The sequence below is a fragment of the Patagioenas fasciata genome, chromosome 21, assembly GCF_037038585.1.
Source record: "Patagioenas fasciata isolate bPatFas1 chromosome 21, bPatFas1.hap1, whole genome shotgun sequence".
Taxonomy (NCBI): Eukaryota; Metazoa; Chordata; class Aves; order Columbiformes; family Columbidae; genus Patagioenas; species Patagioenas fasciata.
The window spans coordinates 4,797,562-4,821,980 of NC_092540.1; the positions used below are offsets into that span (position 1 = coordinate 4,797,562).

The 24,419-nt window shown below is 50.1% G+C and overlaps 1 protein-coding gene across 21 annotated transcripts in view; it reads right to left on the reverse strand.

Moving 5' to 3' along the window:
- Positions 1 to 24,419, reverse strand: part of NFASC (neurofascin) — an 88,864-nt gene that overhangs the window by 26,338 nt on the left and 38,107 nt on the right. For 13 of the 21 annotated variants that reach the window (XR_010652697.2, XM_065854781.2, XM_071817900.1 and 10 more), the window contains 17 exons: positions 24,103 to 24,273; positions 20,854 to 20,904; positions 16,771 to 16,882; positions 15,994 to 16,178; positions 15,437 to 15,568; positions 14,271 to 14,414; positions 13,402 to 13,513; positions 13,137 to 13,303; positions 12,398 to 12,545; positions 11,289 to 11,413; positions 10,544 to 10,579; positions 9,672 to 9,773; positions 9,382 to 9,579; positions 8,150 to 8,220; positions 7,336 to 7,558; positions 1,142 to 1,264; positions 356 to 529 (listed from right to left, as the gene is read on the reverse strand). Coding sequence is in view for 20 of the 21 variants with exons in the window: in XM_065854781.2 (XP_065710853.1) it covers positions 356 to 529; positions 1,142 to 1,264; positions 7,336 to 7,558; positions 8,150 to 8,220; positions 9,382 to 9,579; positions 9,672 to 9,773; positions 10,544 to 10,579; positions 11,289 to 11,413; positions 12,398 to 12,545; positions 13,137 to 13,303; positions 13,402 to 13,513; positions 14,271 to 14,414; positions 15,437 to 15,568; positions 15,994 to 16,178; positions 16,771 to 16,882; positions 20,854 to 20,904; positions 24,103 to 24,273 (2,274 nt within the window). In the remaining variant the exon portion in view is untranslated. Of the gene's footprint in view, positions 1 to 355; positions 530 to 1,141; positions 1,265 to 2,498; positions 4,350 to 5,344; positions 5,461 to 7,335; positions 7,559 to 8,149; positions 8,221 to 9,381; positions 9,580 to 9,671; positions 9,774 to 10,543; positions 10,580 to 11,288; positions 11,414 to 12,397; positions 12,546 to 13,136; positions 13,304 to 13,401; positions 13,514 to 14,270; positions 14,415 to 15,436; positions 15,569 to 15,993; positions 16,179 to 16,770; positions 16,883 to 20,853; positions 20,905 to 24,102; positions 24,274 to 24,419 lie in introns of those variants that run through there. The other 8 variants (XM_065854783.2, XM_065854790.2, XM_065854789.2 and 5 more) reach the window with 4 other exon arrangements.

Here is a 24,419-nt window from a genome sequence, read left to right on the forward strand (position 1 = left end):
CCATTAAATCAGAGCGCTAACCAAATCATAGGTCTTTTAGCAGATGCTAAGGAAAGGAAAGAGCCAGCTTTTGTCTCCCTGAGCTCCCTCAGGGCTCCTGAACTTTCACTTAGTTTGATGAATGTCCCACAATGGGCGTTTTATCTGATTATGAGTCTGGGAGTTGGGGCTTCGCTTTGGGGGGTCAGGTCAGCTGCTGTTTATGGGGTGACAAGAAAGTGGCACCGTCCCCCCTGCCTAGGGTTCGCTGCCTGGAGGATGCAGTTTCTGCAGCCCCTTCAAGCCACATAAAATCACCCACATCTGCCCTTTATTTAGTTCACACGGAGACCAGAGAGGTTGCTGCTGCACATACCTTCGTTCAGCAAGGCTGGTGACTCCTCCACTAAGGTTTCTCCTTCTCCCACCTGGGTCCGTGCACGCAGGAAGAAGCGATAGCGCGAGATGGGGTCTGTCCTTTGCAGGGTGAACCTTGTCTGGTTAGGAGAGAAGTTCTCTACCAGGGTTCGGCCCGTTTTGGATCCGTTAACTGGGGAGGAAAGGCATGTCATGGTGGCTTCAGCCTTGTTGCAGAAATACACTTTGCAATCTACTTTGTCACCTCGTCCCCAGGACCGGACCTGCGGTCGGTGTGGGGCCGCGTGTGCTCAGAGCTATAGCTGCTGGTAAATACACTTTGCTGGTGACTTACTGGCTGGGGGACCTGCTAGCGGGGACATTCAGGGTTGTACAGGTGGCCAAGGATGGGCATAGCACAAGCGCCAGGGTCCCAGAGAGGCCGTACTGCCCCGAGCATCACGCTGGGCTCTGGAGAGCATGCAGCCTGCATCCCTTATTTTTAAGTGAGCACAGAAACTACTCAGGCTGTGCTTAAAGGTCTTTCTAAGTCAGAGATCAAACTTCTTTCCCTTCAATGATCAAGTCTGGAGAAGTGCTGAGCGTCTGCAACCCTCCCTGGGCGACTGCAGCTGCTCAGCACCACTCCAGGACTCCTCTCCAACACCAGCATGTCTCATCTCATGGTGAAACCCTCCAGTTCCTTACAGAGAGCTTTCTGTGCTAGGTGAGGAGATCATTAGCAGCAAGGAAGATATCTAAAGCTTTAATTATTAGCACCGAGAAGATAAGATGTGGAACGTACAGGCTTGATATCTAAGGCTGTATCCTGTGAGGACTCCATTGGGATGCTCTGGGTGATCCCACTCCAGATTGATGCTTTCCAGATTTGGCTGTCGGATTCTTAAATACCTGGGGGAGCTGGGCACTTGGGAGGAGGATGGGACCAGGAAGGAGAGGGAAAGAAGAAAAAAACATACAAGATAACATACCTTACAATACTGTATACAATCGCGGGCTGAGCGATGCGCTCAAGATACTCATAAATACGCACACAGGCAGCTAACGCGTGCGCAGCTGAAAGGTCAGAAATGGATTGAATAAGAATCTGTGCCAGAAACCATGCGGCAGCCCAGGGTTTTCAGCAGTGTGTGTGCAGGGAGGAGAAACCAGAGCAGCTCTGCATGCAAGCCCGGCAGCACCATCCCTGTGCTGGGTACCCCTGGTACCGCTGCCCTCCACGCAGCGACACCCGCCAAAGATGCTACAGCCGTGAAGCAGAGCTGTGACGCCCTTCAAACCGCCCTTCTGTAGCCATAATTTACTGGTCTTTTTCAGCCTCCATCAGCCTAACATTGCCATCTCATCTTCTGATCTGTTGGAATGGTGAAAAATCGTCTAGCAGCTTCTCCTATTGCAAAGCATCTTTGTGTGTTAATGCCTGGAGATCTTGCACGTATAAAGTGGTCCTTACCCTGAGGAACAGCTGCTTTTTCAAAGCTAGTAAAGGAAGGAAAGCATTATACATTCTTGAATTAAATTATTCTCCTGGTTTGCTCATAATTGCGGTGCCTTGACTGGGGAAAGACTTTGCTCTCAGATTTGAGGGATTAGCAACTTACTTTTTAAAGAGAATATCATTCAATCTCGTAAATGTCAATATATAGTCAATAAAAATCGCTTAGTGGATAGGAAAAGAAAAAAACCCCAAATCAGCAGTTTACTTATGACGAGAGTATGATCAGCTATAATTGTTTCAATCAATGCCACCTGCGTATGCATATATCTACCCCAAAGGCATTTATGTACCCCCAATGTCTCTAGCACACAGCAAACAGCTCCATCAAAATGCACCGAGTACTTCTTTTTTAAACAAGCTCCATTGTGGCTGGGCAATTGAAAATCCTTAGAAAATGGTGACAGCATCCAAGAAAATCTTACGGAGAAGAGGAGACAGGACTGGGAGATGCTGTTCCTGGGATGTATTGGAAGGGGGGTGGTCAGTAGGTCAGAGAGGTTCTCCTGCCCCTCTGCTCTGCCCTGGGGAGACCACACCTGGAATATTGTGTCCAGTTGTGGCTCCTCAGTTCCAGAAGGACAGGGAACTGCTGGAGAGAGTCCAGCGCAGCCACCAAGATGCTGAAGGGAGTGGAGCATCTCCCATGTGAGGAAAGGCTGAGGGAGCTGGGGCTCTGGAGCTGGAGAAGAGGAGACTGAGGGGGGACTCATTCATGGGGATCAATATGGAAAGGGGGAGTGTCAGGAGGATGGAGCCAGGCTCTTCTCAGTGACAGCCAGTGATAGGACAAGGGGTAACGGGTGCAAACTGGAAGAGGTTCCACTGAAAGAGGAGAAGCAACTTGTTCCTGGTGAGGGTGGCAGAGCCTGGCCCAGGCTGCCCAGGGAGGCTGTGGAGTCTCCTTCTCTGCAGACATTCAAACCCGCCTGGACACCTTCCTGTGGAACCTCAGCTGGGTGTTCCTGCTCCATGGGGGGATTGCACTGGATGAGCTTTCCAGGTCCCTTCCAATCCCTGACATTCTGGGATTCTGTGTGATTGTGTGTTCTTGTAGAGCAGCAATAGGGTGAAGAGGAAAAGAATGAAGACCCCGTAGGATTTGGTATTAGTTGAGATGGGATTCTTTTTTTTTCCAGCCTCTACTGTTTTCTCCTCTTGCATTTTTGTAACACACTGTACCAAAAACCATCTGTGCTATAGGACGATTCATTGCCAGCCACCAAAAGTGCAGCTCCCACGAAAAGTTATTGGTGTGTCTATAAATAGCTCCAGTGACAGCAAGAAAATTAAAATCTCAAGTTCATCCTTGACACCAGCTCTTCAAACAGAAGAACGCGGCGCTCTTGCCTTAAAAGCCTGACAGGGGTATTAGTGACATCCTTTCAGAACGAAAGTACTGGGGTCTCGCAGAGATTGTCCTGAGCAAGATGAATATATTCACTCTTGTCTCGCTCACCACAGGGAGGTGCAGCCACGTTTGCAGGTCAGGCAGCAAATCAAGGGCACGGTGCTGCACCCCTGGAGAGGTTGTGCAAACAGTTCTCTTGTTCAGCCTAAGAGCTCCTTGCTGATGTGTTCTAAGGACCTGAAGGGGATCTTTTTTCAGATTGATGAGCTCTAAGTGTAGCTGCAGAGACGTCACCTACCCCGCGGTGACGAAGGGATGCGGCAGTGCCGTGTGACGGTGATGCTGCTCAGCTAAAGCTTATCCCTGGCACATCTGTGTTCAGTTTTGAGCCTCTCATCATAAGGAGGACACTGAAATACTAGAGAGGAGGCAGAGGCGGCAATGAAGCTGGTGAGAGGCTGGAGCACAAGTGTGATGGGAGTGGCTGAGGGAGCTGGGGGTTCAGCTGGAGAACAGGAGCTGAGGGGAGACCTTCTGATCTCTGAACTGCCTGAAAGGAGCTTGGAGCCAGGGGGGTCGGGCTCTGCTCCCCAGGAACAAGCGCCAGGAGCAGAGGAAACGGCCTCAAGTTGCACCAGGGGAGGTTGAGGTTGGATGTGGGGAACAATTTCTTCCCCGAAGGGCTGTGGGGCATTGGAACAGGCTGCCCAGGGCAGTGCTGGAGTCACCATCCCTGGAGGGGTTTAAAAGGCGTTTAGACAAGGTTCTTAGGGCCATGGGTTAGTGCTGGAGTTGGGTTATGGTTGGACTCGATGATCCTGAGGGTCTCTTCCAACTAAAATGATTGTGTGATTCTATGATCTTCCCGGCAGAGCTGAACCACCCCAACCTCTCCCATCCCACACCCGAGGGACGGTGCCTGCAGCCCCCCCAGGACGTACCTCCTTCTGGGGTGGGGAACTCCTTAACTTCACTGCGTGGCCCATCTCCTCGCCCGTTGGTTACAACCATCTCAAGCTTGTAGTTGCTGTAAGGAAACAGCCGGGACACTATGCCCCGGTTTCGGTCTCCAGGAAAACTCACATACTGCCGTTTTTTGGAGACCCACAGGTTCTTCAGCAAACTACTGTCTCTCCAGAAATAGGCCTTCAAGAAACATGCATGGCAAGTGAAGCTTTTCCTATTTAAGTGCAATTGTTTTTTTTTCATTTACAAAGCATAGCAAATCTTTGCTTTTCCAAAGAGCAGCTCTCGGCTGCAGAAGCTGCTTAGAGCAATTAATGAAGCTCTGCATCCCCCCCACGAGGCAGGTGAGTGATGTTACCCAATGAGGAGGCTGAAGCATGGGGTTAAGTGCTTACCAAAGGTCACAGAGCAAAACGAGCTAAGCTCAGACTACAAAGAGCTGTTTCTGGCTCCCAAACACCAACCGTCAAGTTATTTTCCCCTTCTACCCGGATTAGTACTGTAGTGGTGTATAAGGAAAGGTGGGATGTGTCCAGGCACAAAGGGAAGTCTGAACTGGGAAAGTCTCCCATTTGAAGCCCCAGCTGTAAATCTTATTTCATGCAGAAATAAGATGCATTCAGAAAACAGACCAGAATGACAGAGCAGAGGCAGAAAAAGGATGAAAGCAGAGCCCAGAGAGCTTGCTTTACGCCCAGCGGATTATTGGATTTGAAATGTTATAACTGCTTGTAGGACACGGGCTCTTGGTAACGTCCTTAACTCTGTTAGAAGGGGCTCTGTCCAGACTTTTGCTTCTTTTGAACAGGGTTTGTCCTCTGTACAGAAACGCTGGGATTTTCCCTTAACAATAAGTGAACAAACAGGATCCACGCTTGCTTTAGTTGCCTGTTAGTACGAACCACTGGGTTTAGGCTTTGCAAGGGTTGATGTTCATTAAAAGATGATGTAGGTACTGTGGGGATGACACCAAAACCAGCCTGTTTGTACCTATCCGAGGTTATTCCCCCCAGAGCTGATCAGCCCGTGGTTCTGGCAGCTCTAGAGCCAGGATACACCAAAGGAGAGTTTGCTGTCATCCCCATCGCGGGCAGCTCCATCACCGGGGCCGCCCTGGCTTGTGAGGAGGTTAGCGGGATTAATAGTCAGTGCCAAAGAGATGTGGGTTTGCTCACTCTGTACTCCTTGAGCTGGCCCTGGATGGTGTCCAGGTGCACGCGGGTCCAGGTCAGAGCAATGGCAGTGCTGTTTAAAACCCGGATCCTAACATCGGTAGGCGCAGCCTTGGGATCTGAGCGGTCAGGGATAAAGCAGAATGTACATCAGGTACCCAGCGGTACCCGGGAGGTCAGACAGACAGACACCCCTCCTACCCCTCGTCTTGGCCGTGGTTTGCCCATCACAGCATCACAAGGCTGCTGCAAATAGGGTGAGCAGCAGCCCCACCATCGGGGGATAACCATCTCCTTTTCTCCCTTCTTCAATTCAATTTCTGAGGACATAAAACAAGAGCAACAGGCCAGTTCTCCGCTTCCTGGCTGCCCTCGTGTGGAGGGAGCAGTCCCTACAACCCTGCAAACACACACAAGAGCATCACTTACCTCCGGTCCCAATTTCTCCCTGACATGTGCATGCTTTGAAAACTATTGCTTTTTTAACTCGGGAAGGGGGGAAAGGGGAAATAAAGACAAATCTATTTCACTCAGCCACCATCACGAGAATATTTGTGATCCAGTTCATAGCAAAGCTTCCCAGATGCTCCTGCAAGAGGTGATGTTAGCGAGGAGAGGTCTGGCTCAGCTCCCTCTCTGAGTGAACGATACCGGCACCGTTAGACCCAAGAGTCACAAAACTACCTGATATTTCCACATCCCTTCATCTGCATTTGACCAGAACCTGATGTTGATCCAGCTGGGTTTTTTACCTCCTCTTTATGGGTCACCTGCTTGTATGTAGAGATGTGCAGTTATTTGTGAAGCAATTCAGACATGAAAGGGCAGGGACTGGGGTTGTTTTTTGTTTGGCTGGTTTTGTATTGGGATGGAAATGCATTTATGTCTGGGGTATGATACAAGAGCTTTGGTCTCCCCAGTTTTACCTCCATATAAAGCACACGTGCGGGTTTATTCACATCCTCCGCAAACTCAACATTTTCCATACATTGTCAACTGAACCTAGGAAAAAGCCAACCCTGGCCGTGCACAGACAAGCAACGCAGAGACAACGGAGCAGTCGGGTGCTTGCGGAGCTTTGCCAGTCCCAGCCCCTCAGCTAAGCCCAGCTTTGCTTCCAGTGCTCAGCTCTTACCTCGACTCCCACCATTTCTGCCCATTTTTCCTCCCGTTTCCCCATCTTCTCTGGGAGAAGATGCCCAGTCAGAGGACATCGTGTGTTCTACCTCAAGACTGCAGATCTGCTGGAAATTGCTGTGCCCTGTTTGTGTCCCCTTGACTTCAAGCCTAGCGTTAGCTGGCTTATCTATTTTCCTTGATAATCCTAAAGTCACACAACCCGAGTTGATGCTGCTATGCAAGGAACTGATATTTCTTTAAAAATGAAACCATTGGCATCAAACCACGTTATCTTAACAGGATATGTGTAGTTGAGAGTCTTGGATGCTACAAGCACAGAAGGTGATACCAGTAGCCCAGAAAGGAGGTGAAAAGAGAATTAAACAAGCTGGGCGCTGTTCTGCGTGACCAGGTGGAGGGTTTGAAAGAAAGATAAGCTGAGCTTATGGTGTGTTGCAAACAGGAGCCCAAGCTGGGATCTAATCAGAGGCACAAGAATCCAGTCCAGGACAAACCAGGAGCCTTTTGGCCATCCGTAGCATTTCTCATCCAAGATGAACTCGGTGCTCTGCGGATGTCGGGGGCCAAAATTTTAATGCGGTTCATTGGAACACAGCCAGAACTCCTCTTAAATGAAATCTTCACTGCCTTGCACACTGAAGGTGTTATCTGGGTCTTATAGAGAGCAAGGCAGAGGCTGAGTGACTTGGGTCACGTAAGCAGAGCCCAGAACAGAATCTAATGGCCAAGGCTTTTTCTTCTAATACCTGGAACTGGATTTTTGTAGCAGATCAAGCAGTGCTGTGAACAAGTCCCGGTGCCAACCCCCTGCCCTTCTGAACCACTTACGATCTTCAGGCTGAGCAAATACTCACAATCTTCCCCCGAATAGCCGATGAAGGTGTCAGGCTCCGGTGCTCTCCCAAAGTCATTCTCTGCCTGCACCTTGATCTCGTAGGGGACGTAGATGGGGGTGTTCCACACCACGTGCCTCGCCGTCTTCACCGTCTCATTGTACCAGCTCCCTCGGATGTCCCTTCGCCTCCATCTCACGATGTACCTGAGGTTGGGCCCATAAGCTTGAGTTGCATTCAGAGGCTTAATGGACCAAAACAGAAAGAAAAAGAAGTGAGAAGGAGAAAAAGCAACTGTATTTCTCTACCATGGAGCTCCAAAAAGTTCTGTTCAGCAGCTGGTTCCTTCATGCTCCATCAGCAAACCTCGAAGGAGGTTAATGCTTATATTTCCAGAGGGAGACATACATAGTCCTTGCCCTCTAGAGCCAAGGCAGGACCTAAACCTATATGCTTATACTCCAGTCCCTCCTCCCACTGCAGTTTCTCTCCTCTTTACGGACACCGGATGACACCTGCTGGTCCATGAAGAAAAGCAAGAGCTGCTCTGTAAGCCCTATAGGAACTGGATCAAAGCATCCTCCCTAAGCTGGGTCTCTGATCCTGCCTCTTTTCTTCCACTTACATTGGTCCAAATTACTGCTTTTATCCCAAACTTCCTGCCAGGCACTAACAGTGGCCTCTCTTGTAGATGCACCTTCTGCTTTTTATTTCCTTCAAGATCTTCGGTGTTATGGGACATCACACATGTGAGAGACTCCGAGTTCTCTACATCCTGGCATCTGTGGCCGCAATGGGGAGATGCTGGGTGACTGGGAAGCAGCAGAGAACTCACCGTCCAGGTTATCTCCATGTTGTTTTTTTGGGTCCCTGCACCTTGAACTCCTGTTGGGTTTATTTCAGGACCTGAAAATCACATTGGGAGAGAAGAAGAAGAAAAAAAAAAAAAGGCAGTTTATAATGTTGAAAAGTGACCATTTGAGTGGTTTAAAGCCCTTTACTGTGCAAGCCAAAAGTGCTTCCAAGACAGAAGTTAATGGCCTGATTTTTCCAGAAGTTCCCATTCAGGTTAATGGAACAGGAGACTCTCAGCACTCTTGAAAACCAGGCCATTTATTTAGGAGCCTCTTTTTTAAATGTCCTAAATCTTTGAAAGACAACCATTGTGAAACAACCCCAGGAGCAGAGGCTGACACTCTTGAAATCTGGAACAAGACATGTAATGTCAAAAGCCAACACTAGATGCCAGTAGATATTGCAGAAGGAACTCTGCAATGATGAAATTAAGAAATGCAGCAAAAACCACTAAGTTTCTTTTGAATTCCTCATATGCGTTTTCCCAAGTGTTCTACAAAGGGCTGGGTGCACAAACTGGAGAGCTGAGCCTTGCTCGTGGGCCTGAGCCGCTTTACTCCGGCGTCGACCTGGGTTCCTGGCCAGCTCTAGCAGTGGACAATGAATTAACAATTCCGGGACAAAATGCCTTTTGCTTGTGGCCAGTTTTACACTTGATTTTCCAAAAGACTTCTGAGCTTCCTGTGGTCAGAAAAGGATGAAAGGCTTTCTTTAGAAAGCTTCTCTGTAAGGTGAAGCCAGGCTTTCCTTCACCAGATTCTGCTGGAGTGACCTTTGCGTAATTCTTTCTGAGTTTTGCTTCTCTGCAGAATATGGCCTCAAGTTGCACCAGGGGAGGTTGAGGTTGGATCTGGGGAACAATTTCTTCCCCAAAGGGCTGAGGGGCATTGGAACAGGCTGCCCAGGGCAGTGCTGGAGTCACCATCCCTGGAGGGTTGGACAGATGGAGATGAGGTTCTCAGGACATGGGGCAGGAGAACACTTGGACTTGATCTTAAGGGTCTCTTCCAAGCAAAATGATTCTGTGATTCTCTGTCAGTCATGTGATATTTAAAATTACTCCCCAGCACATGCGTGGACTCATTCCCTCACCTGTGTAAATCTGTGTTACAGCATCATACCCCACGAGGGAAGAGTCTACACAGAGAGTGGTGGCCAGATGCTAGAAATACCAAGTTACAGCAGCAAGAGGGGCCGGGCAGATGTACTTACGTGCCCCGTTGGTCTGGTAGCGCTCGGAGGGCGCGCTGGGCAGGCTGCTGCCCACGTCGTTCACCGCGATCACCCGAAACTGGTAGTTGACGTAAGGCGAGAGGCTCAGGACGGCCGAGTTGACGCTGCCGGGGTAGCGGGAGTGGTTGTGCCACATCCCCGGTTGGAACCGATCCTCCTCAAACTGCACGATGTAGTCTGGGGGAGAGGATGGAGACATGGGTTAAGGGCTCAGCTCACAAGGAAAGTTCTCCCTGTGGGAAGGATATGGGGCGGGGGGTCCATCTGACCTGTGATGGGGCTGTTATTGTCGTCACCGGGGATCCAGGTCAACCGCACGCTCCTCTCGGCCAGGTCTGTCAGCTCCAAGTCACGAGGCCGGTCGGGTCGTTCTGTTGGCCGAGTAACGAGACAAATGAGGCTGGGATTGTCCCGGGAGCTGGGAGTCCCAGTTCCCAGCGCTTCTCCCGGGAGGGGAAGCCCTGGTCTCAGCCCAGCCCTGGGGGAGGACACGTGCCCGGTGGCACCGTTCACGTCCTGCAGCTCTTGGTGGAAAAGTGCCCATTTGTTTAAATACAAATGTGCTCGTGTACTAATTGTGCCTTGCCTTGAAACCCTGCCTTCTCCCTATACAACTGATGTTATCTGGGGGTGGAAGCACAAAATAGTGGGGGGTGTTGCATGATCTTACAATAACCTACAGGCACCTGCCTGAAAAACAAATTCAAACAAATAGAATAGAAAGGACACAAAGCTTTGACAAAGATATCTCATTCTAAATGGTCTGGGCACAATTCTGGTTTCTTTATCTTGTCACAACCCACATGTTTGCACAGAACCAGCCCATGCAATGACAGGAACAGTAATAACTTCTTTCCATGTAAAGGTCAAGGGATTCATGTGATTTCTTTTCTCCCGTCAGGGCTCACCATTTCCAGGTGTGGATAAACGATTCTTGCACTGTGGGACACAAGCCCATGTGGCATAGGACCTTTGTACCCATAACCATCCGAGTGGGTTTTCAAGGACAACTTGGGCAGGACTTGGAGGCATCAGCTCCCACCTTTATCGGCTGCTACACCTCGATTTTCTGTCGGTGTTATTGGCAAGGCAAAACGAAAACCAATTTACAAAATAAAACAAATGAATTAGTGGTGGTTACCTTTCGGTAATTCTCTCGAACGGTTAGCGGGGATGGCTGCAAGGTAAGACATTGGTTGTTAACGGTGTTAGTTTAGTCATTAAGCTTGGGTGGCCAAAGGAGCACCTGGCAAATATAAAGTTACACACAGAGTTACAGATTTCAAGAGGATTTGATCCTGCCTGGGGACACAAGTAGGTATGTCATGTCCTTCCCCCAGCCACGCTCTGGATAAAGGTATCCATACTTGTAGTACACAGCAAACCTGCTGTAGAGTTAATTAGCTATTAGGGGAAAAGGAAGGGAAAGAAATGAAGCCCAGTCAAATTATTAGGGAGACAGGATTCACATTGCACTCAGTTTGGTAGGGCACTTTGGGTTGATGCCCGTCCCGCGAATGCATCTCCCTCACCCGCCCTGTCCCCGGTGTTGCTCAGCACCCTGCCATTCAGCTAAATTCACTTGCAAATTTAGGACTCTCCTCACATAGCTTTAAAGTCCACATTTGGGTATTTTTAGCTGTATTTTTTTTGGTCTCAAATGCAAGTTTTCTTCGCCTGGAATTCAGCGCCGTTGTCTGAGGGGAGGCAGCGCGTCCTTGCCGAGCCCTGCAGCAAGGGAGCAATTGCTCTGCCAGCATCTCCCTGAGCAGCTCTGCTTCGGAGGACAGTCCTGGGAGCATGGATCGCTCGGTCTGACCTTGAAGTCAGCCCTGGTGGGTTAAAAATAAAGCACTTGGCTCAGTGTCAGGGGAGGAGAGCTTTACCTAGGACGGTGAGATACGCTTTAGCCAAGTCCTTGTCCAGCTCTGTGCTGGCCACGCAGGTGTAATCCCCTTGGTCCTTTTCAGCCACACCAAATATTGTCAGACCATCATCTTCTTTCTTCATCCTTAAAGGGATGAAAATTATAATTCACACCGCTGCTCCTGAGCACATTCGGCAGCAGGGCTGAGGTCTACGTGTTCTCTGATATAAAATAGATAATAAAAGCCCAAGCAGAACATGAGTACGTCTCTGGTCTCAAGATTGTATCAGCTAAAGATGCGTTGAGTTATTCTTGGAGACCTCATTTCCTAAGGAATCGGCGCCTGTGCTCTGGTATATGTCTGGAATAATCGCAGTTTTAGGAAAACAGCCTGACCTCTGCCTGGCTCGTGTCCTGTGAGCAGATCTCGCTTCACGAGTCAGCGGTGAAAGGAAATTACAGCTGTACCACTCACAGCAGGGAAACATTAATTTTGAAGTAGCTCGTTATTAACCCACCTGTTTCATAATATATATAAATAAAACCTACAGTCAAGTTCTGATTTACTGATAAATCAATTTAATTGCTAAGTGGCGTCTGTTGGAAGGAGCTAGTAACACTAAAAGTGTCAAGAACAGCAAATATCCCAGAATCCCAGAATGTCAGGGGTTGAAGGGACCTGGAAAGCTCATCCAGTGCAATCCCCCATGGAGCAGGAACACCCAGCTGAGGTTCCACAGGAAGGTGTCCAGGCGGGTTTGAATGTCTGCAGAGAAGGAGACTCCACAACCTCCCTGGGCAGCCTGGGCCAGGCTCTGCCACCCTCACCAGGAGCAAGTTTCTTCTCATGTTTAAGTGGAACCTCCTGTGTTCCAGTTTGCACCCATTGCCCCTTGTCCTATCACTGGTTGTCACCGAGAAGAGCCTGGCTCCATCCTCCTGACACTCACCCTTTATATATTTATAACCATTACGAACCTTTATGAACATTTTATTATTATAAACATTTATAAACATTAATGAGGTCAAATATCACCTTGATGGGAACTCAAATTTATCCCCATCATCCCTGGTGACTCCTGAAACTTTCTATAGAAAGTCCAACCAATGGAAGCGTTACCTACAGACCTGTTTCCGATGTACAGGGGCGCCTCATCCTTCAGCCAGGTGACCGTGAGCTTCAGCGTGGGGTCGTGCTTGACGCGGCAGTGGAGCCGGGGCATGGAGCCCCTCTTCACCACCTGGTCCTCGGGGCCTCGCACTATCCTGGTTGGGTCTGCACAAAGCCAAAAAGGATCACAGAATCCAAGAAAAGAGTTTGGCACCAACCTTCTCGGTTTCGGCCGAGGAGCTCGGTGAAGAGCGCTGTTACTGGGAAAGGACAAGCGCGCACGTCAAGCATTTGGAGTAAATCATCATCTCTCTCTGGTACAAATGCTTGCAAATAAATTAACAAGCCCTCATGCTGACCCTTTTGAAAAATGCCCAATTTTCGGAGTCAGCAATGAGTTTGGCAGAACAGGGAAAGCTCCAGTGGAAACTTGATTCAGAAAATGTTTTACTGCCATCAGTTAACCCTGGAGAACACTTTGTATTTCTGTTTGCATTGCTTATGGCATCTCACAGCTCAGTATCCACACCAAGCCCTTCCGCAGCTTCAGTATATCCACAGCTCTGATTTTTTCTCCAACACTGAAAGGAAAACCTCTACCATTCTCTGGATTCCAGCTCCAAATTACACAGCCTGTCCTGCTGATGGACTGCTGGAGCACACAGCCAAGCCTCGCTTAACCTAAATCATTATATCTACTGCAGGTTTCGGAAGATTCAAGAGACCGCTGTGACCCAGAGCCCTTCGCGCCCCTACCTTTGACCTCCAGGCGAACCTGGGCCTCTGCTTTGCCCAGGATGTTGGTCGCGACGCAAGTGTAGATGCCCTGGTCCTCCTTCCGCGCCATGTTCATCTCTAAGCTCCCGTTCTCGTGTGCTTTGTAGTTTCCTCCATCCAGTGTGTTCCCCTGGCCGTTCTTAAACCTCACAACACCACAAAGTGCTGTTGTAAGGGAAGAAAGAGCAGGAAACCTTCCCTTCCCACCCCTCCGGGCTGGCGGGGGACGTGTTGCAGCTCTTACCATCGCAGGGTGGGGATCGGGGAGCCGAAGAAAGGGCAGTCGAGCCGGGTCCTGTTGTTCTGAATGACCTTGATGAGCTGATTGCGAGGCGCCAGGATCCGTGGAGGCACATCTTGAAAACAGCAAAAATCACAGCCATTGAGAAAGAAAAGAAACCAGTGGCTCGTTTCTGCTGCTCCAGGTGTTTTCATCTACCTTCCCTTCTCTTTTGTTCACTTGGCACTTTCAAGACTCAGTAGAGCTTCTCCATTCCCTCTCATCTGGAGAAGAGAAGGCTCCAGGGAGACCTTATTATGGCCTTTCCGTACTAAAAAGGAACCGGTAGGAAAAATGGGGACAGACTTTTCAGCAGGGTATGCTGCTATAGGACTAGGGGTGATAGTTTTAGACTAAAGGAGGGAGATTTGGGCCGAACCATGAGGAAGAAATTGTTGGCCCTGAGGGTGGTGAGAGCCTGGCCCAGGTTGGCCAGAGAGGTGGTGGCTGAACCATCCCTGGAGACATCCCAGGCCAGGCTGGACGGGGCTCTGAGCAACCTGAGCTGGTGAAGATGTCCCTGCTCATGGCAGGGGCACTGGGGCAGCTGGGAAGGTCCCCCCAACCCAAACTGTTCTATGGTTCTATGATGCCTCCTTCTCTTAGTAGCCTCACTCCATGAATCAGCTCACATCTTAGCACCAACAAGACTGGCTTAGCCCTGCCTGGCTTTGCAGGTCCATGGCAGTGGACTTCTGCTCTAAAGCCGGGTTGCAGAAGACATGGAGCTTTGTGCATTAGCCCCAGAATAGCTAACGACAAAGAGGAAAGCAAACAGAGAACTCTTGTAGGGAAAGCTTGAATACAGGGTGTTCCTTTCCAACCATACTTACCCAGGACGCTGACAAAGGCATTGGCGAGGAGGTAGCCGTGCTCGTTGGATGCGTTGCACTGGTACACAGCACTGCTACCAATCTGGGTGTCTCGAAATACAATGGTGTCTCCAGCCACCTCTCGGCTTGGGTTGGGGGGAGAAGCTTCAAAACAGAGAGCACTCTTTAAATTATATTTTAAGCTAAAACTCACGAGACTCTCGATATCATTACGCATCTTTCCGTCTCAGCCCAGATAAACCCAAATGATTCTACATGACCTCTCCAGCCTACAAAGACGTGGTTCAACTGGGCTCATCTCAGACAAGCAGGTGTTTTAGATGCTGTGATGCTGGAGCCCATGCACACCAGTCACACAGAATCCCAGAATGTCAGGGGTTGAAGGGCCCTGGAAAGCTCATCCAGTGCAATCCCCCCATGGAGCAGGAACACCCAGCTGAGGTTCCACAGGAAGGGGTCCAGGCGGGTTTGAATGTCTGCAGAGAAGGAGACTCCACAACCTCCCTGGGCAGCCTGGGCCAGGCTCTGACACCCTCACCAGGAACAAGTTTCTTCTCATATTTAAGTGGAACCTCCTGTGTTCCAGTTTGCACCCATTGCCCCTCGTCCTATCACTGGTTGTCACCGAGAAGAGCCTGGCTCCATCCTCCTGACACTGCCCCTTTCCATATTGATCCCCATGAATGAGTCCCCCCTCAGTCTCCTCTTCTCCAGCTCCAGAGCCCCAGCTCCCTCAGCCTTTCCTCACACGGGAGATGCTCCACTCCCTTCAGCATCTTGGTGGCTGCGCTGGACTCTCTCCAGCAGTTCCCTGTCCTTCTGGAACTGAGGGGCCACAACTGGACACAATATTCCAGGTGTGGTCTCCCCAGGGCAGAGCAGAGGGGCAGGAGAACCTCTCTGACCTACTGACCACCCCCTTCTAACCCACCCCAGGTACCGTTGGCCTTCCTGGCCACAAGGGCCCAGTGCTGGCTCATGGTCACCCTGCTGTCCCCAGGACCCCCAGGTGCCTTTCCCCTACGCTGCTCTCCAACAGGTCATTCCCCAAATTATACTGGTCAGTGGGTGCCTGGCACCCTGACAGCAGCTCTGGTGCTCATAGTCAGCCGTGAGGTTCTTGGCTCGTTTTCTTATAAAGGAATTCCAGATTCTTCCTTGCTCACCTTCTATAGGTTCGCCATTCACCAGCCACTGTATCACAGGCTTGGGGTTCCCGTTGGCTCGACACACCAGCCTGCCATCCTCACCGGGGGCCAGGATGAGGTTTTGGGGTTCGTCCAACCAGTATGGAGCAGCTTTAACAAACACCAACGCACCAGTTAGAAACACAGCAGCACTACCTGATCCCAAATCCCCTCCCTGCCTGCACACTGTTGAACTAAGACGTGAAAACACCATCAAACGGGCTTCCCTGGGTGCAGTGAGGGTGAGGAGTCCTTTCCCCCCTCTTTGATCCTCCCGTTTTGCACAAAACCGCAACCATTTATACCGGTGAAGCTGTGCTGAATTACACCAGCTGAGATCACATCTCATAGTGCTTTTAGGTCCGTTTGGACAAGAAGCGAGCGTGGCTGGATGCAGCACAGAGACACCCCCCCCAGAAATCCCCCGCTGCCCCTTTGAACAAATTAGAGCATCCTCCCACCCCACACATGTCCCTTCAGGTTCTGGTTGCCAAGATTTAAACAAGAAAAAAGATGGCAAGGTAAAGATGACGTACCCTTCACTCTCACCAAGATCGTGTGGCGAATGCTGCCCATCTTGTTTGATGCCAAGCAGAAATACTCCCCAGAGTCTTCCTCAGAGACGTTGGAGATCCGAAGAGCCTTGTTAAAGTTTTCCAGCTTGGTTTTGCCTGCCGGGAGTTCTCCTCCTTTCTTGTACCACATGATGTCTGGTGCTGGTCTAAGGAGAGGGGAGGAGATAAATACTTTTGCAAGACAAGGAAACTACTCCTAAGAGTTGATAATCCTGCACTCGGAACAACTCACGCCCAGGGAGGACTGATCCAACCACTGGGCCACCCTCCTTCCTACCACAGCCCTTAAACCAGGACCCTGAGCATCACCAGCTCATCAGGAGCGGGGTCCATCTCACACCTCATGCTGCCCAAGTCTCCTCCTGAGCCCAGGATGCTTCTGCAGGACATGAATGTCCTCACCCATGGTTGATATGTTGCGGTGAGGAGCACCCAGATTTGCAAATAGCTATCGGGATAAACTGGTGAGGAATTATCCTCGGACAGCAAGTATCTGAAGATCCCTGTTTCTCCGAATAGTGCTGAAAAGCTCAGCTCTCCTGTTTGCTCCAGGCTCTTATGCTCCAAGTAGGTGATGAGAGCGCTGCTAACGGCAGCTGAAGGGAATGGAATGATCCCTTTTCCTCTCCAGAGGGAAAATCCACTGGTGATTCAGCATCTTGGTCCCAAGGCTGTCTCACTGGGGCCAGTTGGGGACCACCCTCTCCCCACGTCCCCCAGCCTGGATGCTGTACATACACTCCTGAAGCGATGCACTCCAGCAAGAGGTCCACGCCTCGGAGCACCATCTGACTGCTCGAGGTCCCATAGGGATACATGAAGCTGGGAGTCGTCTCCGTAATCCCTCGGGCTGAAATCAACAGGAGAGGGAAAGGAAAAGAAACAAAACACAATGCTTTTAAACTCTCTTTTGCCACAGCGCATCCAAGGCCAGAAATACACGGGGTGCTCAGTGGGATGCTGTCAGGCTCCCAGCCTGGGATACTAAACTCACCCAGAAATGTACCTGGAAGGTAGAGAAGGGCTCAAGGTGTTGTTTAAAAAAACAAGAAAGGGGTAGCGAGAGGATGCTTGGGAGACAAGGAGGTAAAGAAGCAGCAAAGGATGGGCAGAGGGAGCTGGGCCACACAGAGAAAGCCCCAAACCATCAGCTCCCGCCTCTAGCACAGAGAAATGGGCTGAAATCAGATGAGACTTGGAAATACTGACGGACAGGACATGTAATGAAGGACATACAGAACAAACAGGCATAGGAAGGGTTTGCTCAGACAACTGAGCCGCTTTGCCCCAGAAATTTCCAAGATATGGAGGATGTTGGTGCTCTCTGGGGCTCCAGCAGCACCAAGGGGGTTTCCCACCCTTACTGGGAGCTGTGGGGCCTGGAAGGACAGTGCTCTTTGGAAAGGAACATCTTAGCAACCAAAATGACAAATGTCAGGACTGGACAGGAAGAAACAACAAGGGAAGACACAAGACAACTCTCTACACACAGCAAAGGTCTTTTTGTAGGGGGAAAAGATTATTAATGGAATAAATAAACGGAATAAATTCCATTAATAAGTGGAACTATTAAACTAGATTAGTGAGGACAGAACCAGGATGAGATGGGGTTGAAAGCAGCAGTAGCGGAGACACAGGTTATGAGATTAGGAAGGGGACAGGATGGCTGGGGTTGGCGCTGGGCCACTACAAATACCAAAGTGATCTGTGGGGAGAACCCAAGCAAGCCGGGGAAACCTGGAGAGCTCAGTGCCGCTTTTAGGGACGCCCGTGGCTATTTGGGAAGCCTGGTAGGGAAAAAAGGGCTGGGAAGAAGGAGGGGAGAGAGGGCAGGGGGTGTTTGTGAGGTTCCTGTCAGCCTGGCTTAGGGAAAGCTTGGGATCAGGCTCACAAGAGGGGGTGTTGAATTGTGCCTTTGAAACGGCTCCGCATCTGCATCTCACCCGCACCCCACCGCTCCCACAGGTTACAACTCCGCACCTGCTCATCAGCGGGTTAGTTCATTATTTGATTAATGGATTACCAGGGCAGGCAAATCACAACCTTCTCTTTATCTCGGATCAAACAAGCAGCCCGTGCCGGGGCTCTGCGGGGGCACGGCAGAGCCAGCGGTTGGGTCTAAACTTGGCGTTTATCGACAGCTCCACCAGACTCATCAACTTCTCCCTTCTCGTGCGATTAAGAGACTGGGATATTATTTTATAAGCCAATATCTGCTTTTATTAGCGACCGGTCTGCAGCCTGTTTGAACAGGCTCAACGCTTCGCTCCCACAATGAACCCATATGCTCAGGAGCCCGGGGCATAACTAAAAGAGATAAGCAGCAGTGCAAGCCAAATTTTACGAGCCAGATATTAATGATGAAAATTAAAAATAAGGGAGATAAATTAGTATCCTGCCCAATTGTTTAATAAGCCTAACAACAACACTGCATAGCTAATAAGCTTTATTGCCTTAGTACAGCACTACTAATAAAACCAGACTCTGCTTCCAATATATTGCTGCTGTTGTTCCCGCCTCTATAAAACCAGACCCGTTTGGCTGGGATATCCCAGAGCAGCCAAGTGCCTCCTCCCCACAGTCCTGACCTGACGGCCTTTAAAAATTGGACATCAACTTGCATTTCTACTCGGAGGCGATAATAGGAACATGTACATCCAGACACATCGCATCTGTTCGCCTCCTGCACAGCTTGGCCAGCTTTAAAACATCCTGCAAGTTGAGAAACTTCTGCTAATAAAATATTTAATTAATCCTTTAGGATAATTGCACCCACTCCGAGCCGTGGGGAGAAGGGGTCAGTTGCATCTCCCACAATTAGCCTGGCCCTTGGCTGCAGTTTGGGACAAATGTCCCACAAACCGCTTGTGCCCCATGTCCCCAGGATGAGCCACACACCCCCAACACCCAAAGGTACTGGGTGTGACAGCCCCAGGTCTCCCAAGCACCTAAAAAGCTTGGGAGACTCGTGTTTCTCTTCCCCGCTCCCCACCCTTAAGACTCTGCTGCAGATGGTTGTGGTGAGCAGACGGGTCATTCCAGGGAGAAACGTGGGGTCAGCAAAAAGAAAAAGGGCCAAGGGGAACTTTTTTTCCACCAGATCACTATGAAGAAATTGCTGGGTTGGAGCTCGGATTTGCACAAGGGCTTGAGCAGCTGATGTGAATCCACTGGACCCATAAAGTGTTCCAGGCGGTGTTAAACCCAAACAGCCCATATAGTGGAAGTAGCAGGCAGTTTATCCTATGCACCTAGGAAGAGAAATCCAGAGAAATCTGAGCCTGTGCAGATAAGAATTAATTTCCCTAACCGAGTAGCTATTAATCCCTGTTCCCTGAACAAAGATGTGCAGCGGGAGATCAAGAAGCCCACGATGACCATGGTGACTTTCCCTCCTGAAGCGGCTGCGAAGCCCAGCCAGCACCAAGGCATTCCCTCCGGAATGCAAACATCGTTCATGCTGCTAAGGTACAAGATATATTTACAGGAGCTCACCACTGGATTTCTCTTTGATCCCTGGCCCTGTGTGCCTTCAAAAAAGTCACCTCCCTCTGCTCCCCTTTCGCTGGGGCACGATGCAGTTTCTGAGGTTCCCATTGAAGCTGATTTTTGCTGGCAATCCCTTTTCACAGCCATTTCTACAAATATTTTCAGACTACTCCCAGCCCATTTGCTGCCACTCACATGTCCTCCAAGGCTGGTTCTTCTGCTGAGCCTTCCCCAGCTCTGCAGCATCCTCAGAAACCCGGTTCCCTTGGCTGGGAAGGGCTGCTCGGGCTGCCCGCTGGCACAGGGACACCGAACCCAGTGCCCTTGCCTGGCACATCCTCCTCTTCCCACCCTCCAGCTCTCTTTGCGCCTCGCTCCAAAAAAACTCCTTGTTGCCAGAAGTCCCCAGGAAGAAGAAAATATGCCCTGGGTTGTGCAAGGCACAAACATGTGGGCTTTGGGTGGAAGAGGATGAGACAATGAGGATTTCTCTGTAGGGCACAGCTGGGGGTGTCCCCATCCCCAGTGCTGCCTGCAATGGCCTTTGACAAGGCGTTTGCATCCCTGGCGGTGTCTGTGCTCTCGGCATCGCCCGCAAACAGCCCCATCTCCCCACTGCCTTACAAACCCTGCCCGCATTGTCCCCAGCCCTGCCCGCATCGTCCCATGGCAGCCGTGACACTTCCCATCCATTCTCAGGGCAGCACCCCGGGGAGCCGTGCAGTTTTGTGTCTGAAGCATAATTGATGACTTCGGGGTGGGCTTCTCCCAGCAAACGCAGGCTCTAGAGGTAAATCCGTGCGCAGACAATGGGCAAGAGCTTCGCAAAAGCATCTGACACATGTACAACGTCACCGCAAAGGAACAAAGCGCCCAGCTTTTGAGAAAAACAAACACTCCTTGGTATCTTTTGTTTTTCTTCCTCTCCCTGTGACTGCCTGCGTTTGGCTGCAAACACAAAAGATGCTCTTTCTGCAGACAGAGAGAAGAGGGGCGGTCTTATCTTTAAATCATGAGGCTTTGCTGAGGATGAGCCACCTCTTGGGCTCGACTTTTGCACGTGGGCCAGACCCTGTTAATCCACCTGGTTCTCGAGCTGAGCCCCGCCTATCCAGGTCATTAAACTGTGAAAACTTTGAGGGGGGTTTTTGTCGCCGATTGGCTCTTTTATCACCCCCATTGAGGTGATCACCCACAAAGGGGGACACACGGAGGGGACGGACACACAGACAATGCTGCGGCGGCTCGCGGCCCGGTTAGCGCGGGGGGATCAGTCGGGTTAGGCGCAAAATGTTAAATGGTGAAGGTCTCCAGAAGCCGGCGTTGACTCACCACTGTACATGCCAGTGTGATTTCGTAAAGACGTTTCGTTATGGGGTTTCTCTGCAATAAACAAAAGACTGTGAGCGTACCGAGGGCCACAGAGCAGGCGGAGGGGGGGACAGGCGCTGCGGGAGGGGACAGGAGACAAACTGATTTCCCCAAACACAAGAGCGGACAGGGGACAGCAGGGATACAAAAGCACCCTGAGCACAGCTGCCTTCCAGGACAAACAACATCACACAGCAATAAAGGAGAGGGAAAAAAGGGGTGTTTTCCTCCTGGGAGGTGGAACGACAAATAAATAGATGAAAATTGTATTATAAACATTTCTTTGAAGTGTTTTTCTCTTGGTATAAAGACGTTTCTGTCTTTTGGGAAAAAAAAAAAATCAGTGCACGTTGTAGAAGAAAATGTTTTTCCTCTCATTTTTGATCTATAAAATGTATTCCTGATACTTTTTTCCCCCGGCATAAAGCATAGGTTGGGCACAGCAGTATAACCGTGCAAAAAGGCATGGCGAAGATGAGATAATAATAATAATAATAATAATAATAATAATAATAATAATAATAATAATGCTCTAAAAGCATCATGTGCTGTTAAACCCCCTTTTCACTACCAGGTAATTAAAGCAGGTTGTGTTATATGCCAAATACCAGCTCTTCATTAATACGCTGCTCTGATTTATTGACACCCACCACCAGCCATCACCCAGACTTGAAGAATTCAGCTCATTGCACCATCCTGGCCCATGGCTGCTGAAGGATCTGCCCTCTCCAGCTCACTCCGTTACCCAAAACACTGGTTTGGTGTTGGGGACACCCTGGTTTCCACCAGGATGTGGCACAGCCATGTGACGGTGTCATCTGGCCACCAAAGAGTTGCTGCCCTGAGCCTTATGTCACCAGCCACACTGTGCCAGGGTGTTCAGAAAACCCAATGGATATGCCCAAGAGCTGCCTCAACCTGGATATACCAGAGAAACGCTCTGCAGGGCAGGACACGGGTGTTTCCCTCCCCGAGGAATTCCCATTTGTCTCTCCTTGCATCCAAGGCAATCCCATGAAACGCTTTTTCAGCAGCTGGTAAACTCCCTTTCTTTATTAAGAACAACTGATGGCTTACGGTTGAGATCACTGAACAGCTTGAGACAAATACAAGCTGGTCTCCTTTGAACACTATACGTATAAATAGTATTTTGTGTCGTAACTGATCTTAGAGCCTCAGTTCTTTCAATTATCAGGGGGCTCATGGGGTGCTATTTGCATAGCATTTCTCAAGGAAAACTTAAAGAGAAGGTCCAGTAGGACTGGAAGCCAATTCTACACATCCTGGCAGCAAAACGCTGTGCTGGCATCTGGGGGTAGCAGGAGGGGAGCTTGTAGCTGTCTGCACAGAAATCTGCCAGGATTTCTTCCACATTTTATACTATAGCTTGACAAATATATCAGACTTTGGAGGCTTAGATGACCACAGGTCTTTGCTTGGTAGAATTTCTCCAGCTCACGCTGATTTAGGGTTCAGTTCTTCCCTAATAGGTAAACACGGACATTGTTTGGCCAGCCAGATGAATAATACTTAGAATAAATTACCAACACACATTCCTCACCATTAGCAAAGAGCCTGCTTATATAATAGTATTTGTAGTGCCGATTTGCCACTCAAACTGTTACAATAAAAGTGCAAAAGCCTCCAGGCTCCGTCTGCTTTTCGCATCACTTGCAGGTCACTTTAACAGAGTTACTTCTAATTTAAGCTGCTGCGAGATCAGATTAAGCTCCTAACGCTGGGATTCAGGAGAAACCTGTGCCTGCTTAGAACAAGAGCCTGCTCCCCAAAACACAGCCTTGTGTTCCCCAGTCCTCCCAGTCTGACGCTGCTGGGAACTGGAGACGGCTGCTGCCTGACAACTGGGGCTCGGAGATGCTGTTTCTGTGGTGGTTGCTGATTGTGCCAGTGGCCCTGCGCAAACACCCCAAAAAAACAGCCCATGCTCCACAGGACCTGCAGCAACTCATGGGCTTCATGTCCTACAGCGCTTGGCTCCTGTCCCCTCTGCCAGCGTCACCACCGTGACACGCGTGACACCAGGAGCTCCCCTTCCCTCCTACAGCCTCCTTGCTGGAGAAGACACTGCTGGGGGCTGGACCTGCCCGTGGAAAAGCTGCTCACACAGCTGGAAAGAGCCGTGTGATCCTCCTGTCCCCCGAGATGATGCTGCTCTTCATGGGGGCGACACCAAGATCGCTGCCACCCTGAGCATGTCCCACATCCACGCTCAGACCCCAGAGGATCAAGCTCTCCCGTCAGCACATCCTGGAGCAAAGGAGCTGAATGGCAGTTCCTGCTCAGCGGGTCAATCCTGAGCTGTGCAAGGCTCACACACACTCAGCACCAGCCTGGCCAGGGCTTCCCCGGTAACCCAACCTAAGGCTGTTTCCAGCTTTGCAAACTAAGATCACAGAATGTCGTGACTTGGAAAGGACCCACAACGACCATCAAGTCCTTCTCCTGTTCCCGCACAGGACAACCCCAAAATTCACACCATGTGTCTGAGGACGTTGTCCAGCCCATCTAAGTACCTGGTGCAGACATTAGGAATGGTTTCTTATGTCCTTTGGAAAGAAAGCCCCCCCAAAATACTGCATGCTTGGCTATGTCTGAGGAAGTTCTGATGCAGAAGGGAAAGGAAGCTCAAAGAGCTCTATGTAAAAAGGGGAGAATGCCAACACCAGAGAAGCACTGCAAAAAACAAGACAACGTAATCAGACACAGGAAAAATGTAGAAATAAACTGAAATAACGAGGGATATACAAACTTCAGAAGAACTTGTTTGCTCATTTGCACCGAAAAAAAGCAAATTAAAAAATAAAAGGTAACATAATAAATAAGCGAATTTGATATTATACATTTCCCTAAAGACGGGGGAATGACCTGTCTGTATTGAAATGCTTTCCAGTTTATCCCAGACACACAGACTTAGCGATACCTGCACCAAGGTACCGCTGCAGCCTTTGAGCCGTGAGGTTGCAGAGCTGAGTTGCTGGAGGGAAACCAGCCCCCCCATCCCTGCCAGGCCTGAGGACCATCAGTCCTCACCCAACAGGTTCCTGTGCTACCCGAAACAAAATGAAGGAGCCACTCAGCTCCCTGAGAGGTCTCAGTGCTGTCAAGAACGGAAACAAGGTGTCTGGAAGGAAAACGCTGCCCAAGAGAGGCCAGGGAAGACCCATTCTAAGTGATCACCGTGACACTTACTGGTTTTCACCTTGAGGGTGTAGGGGTTTTTCTGCTGAATGGTGTGTGTGAAGTGGAAGCGAGCGTTGCAGCTGTAGTCGGTCTGGGCATCCTGCAGCATGACGTTGGAGAAGTACAGGTCACCGTTCTGGCCCTGGGAGACACGTTTGTCCTGGTGGATGGGCTCCATGGCTGCAGGGAGAGAAATTCAGAGCAACTCAGGGGTGTAAAACACTGACCCATGTTGGGCAGAGAGGTGGTGGATGAACCATCCCTGGAGACATCCCAGGTCAGGCTGGACGGGGCTCTGAGCAACCTGAGCTGGTGAAGATGTCCCT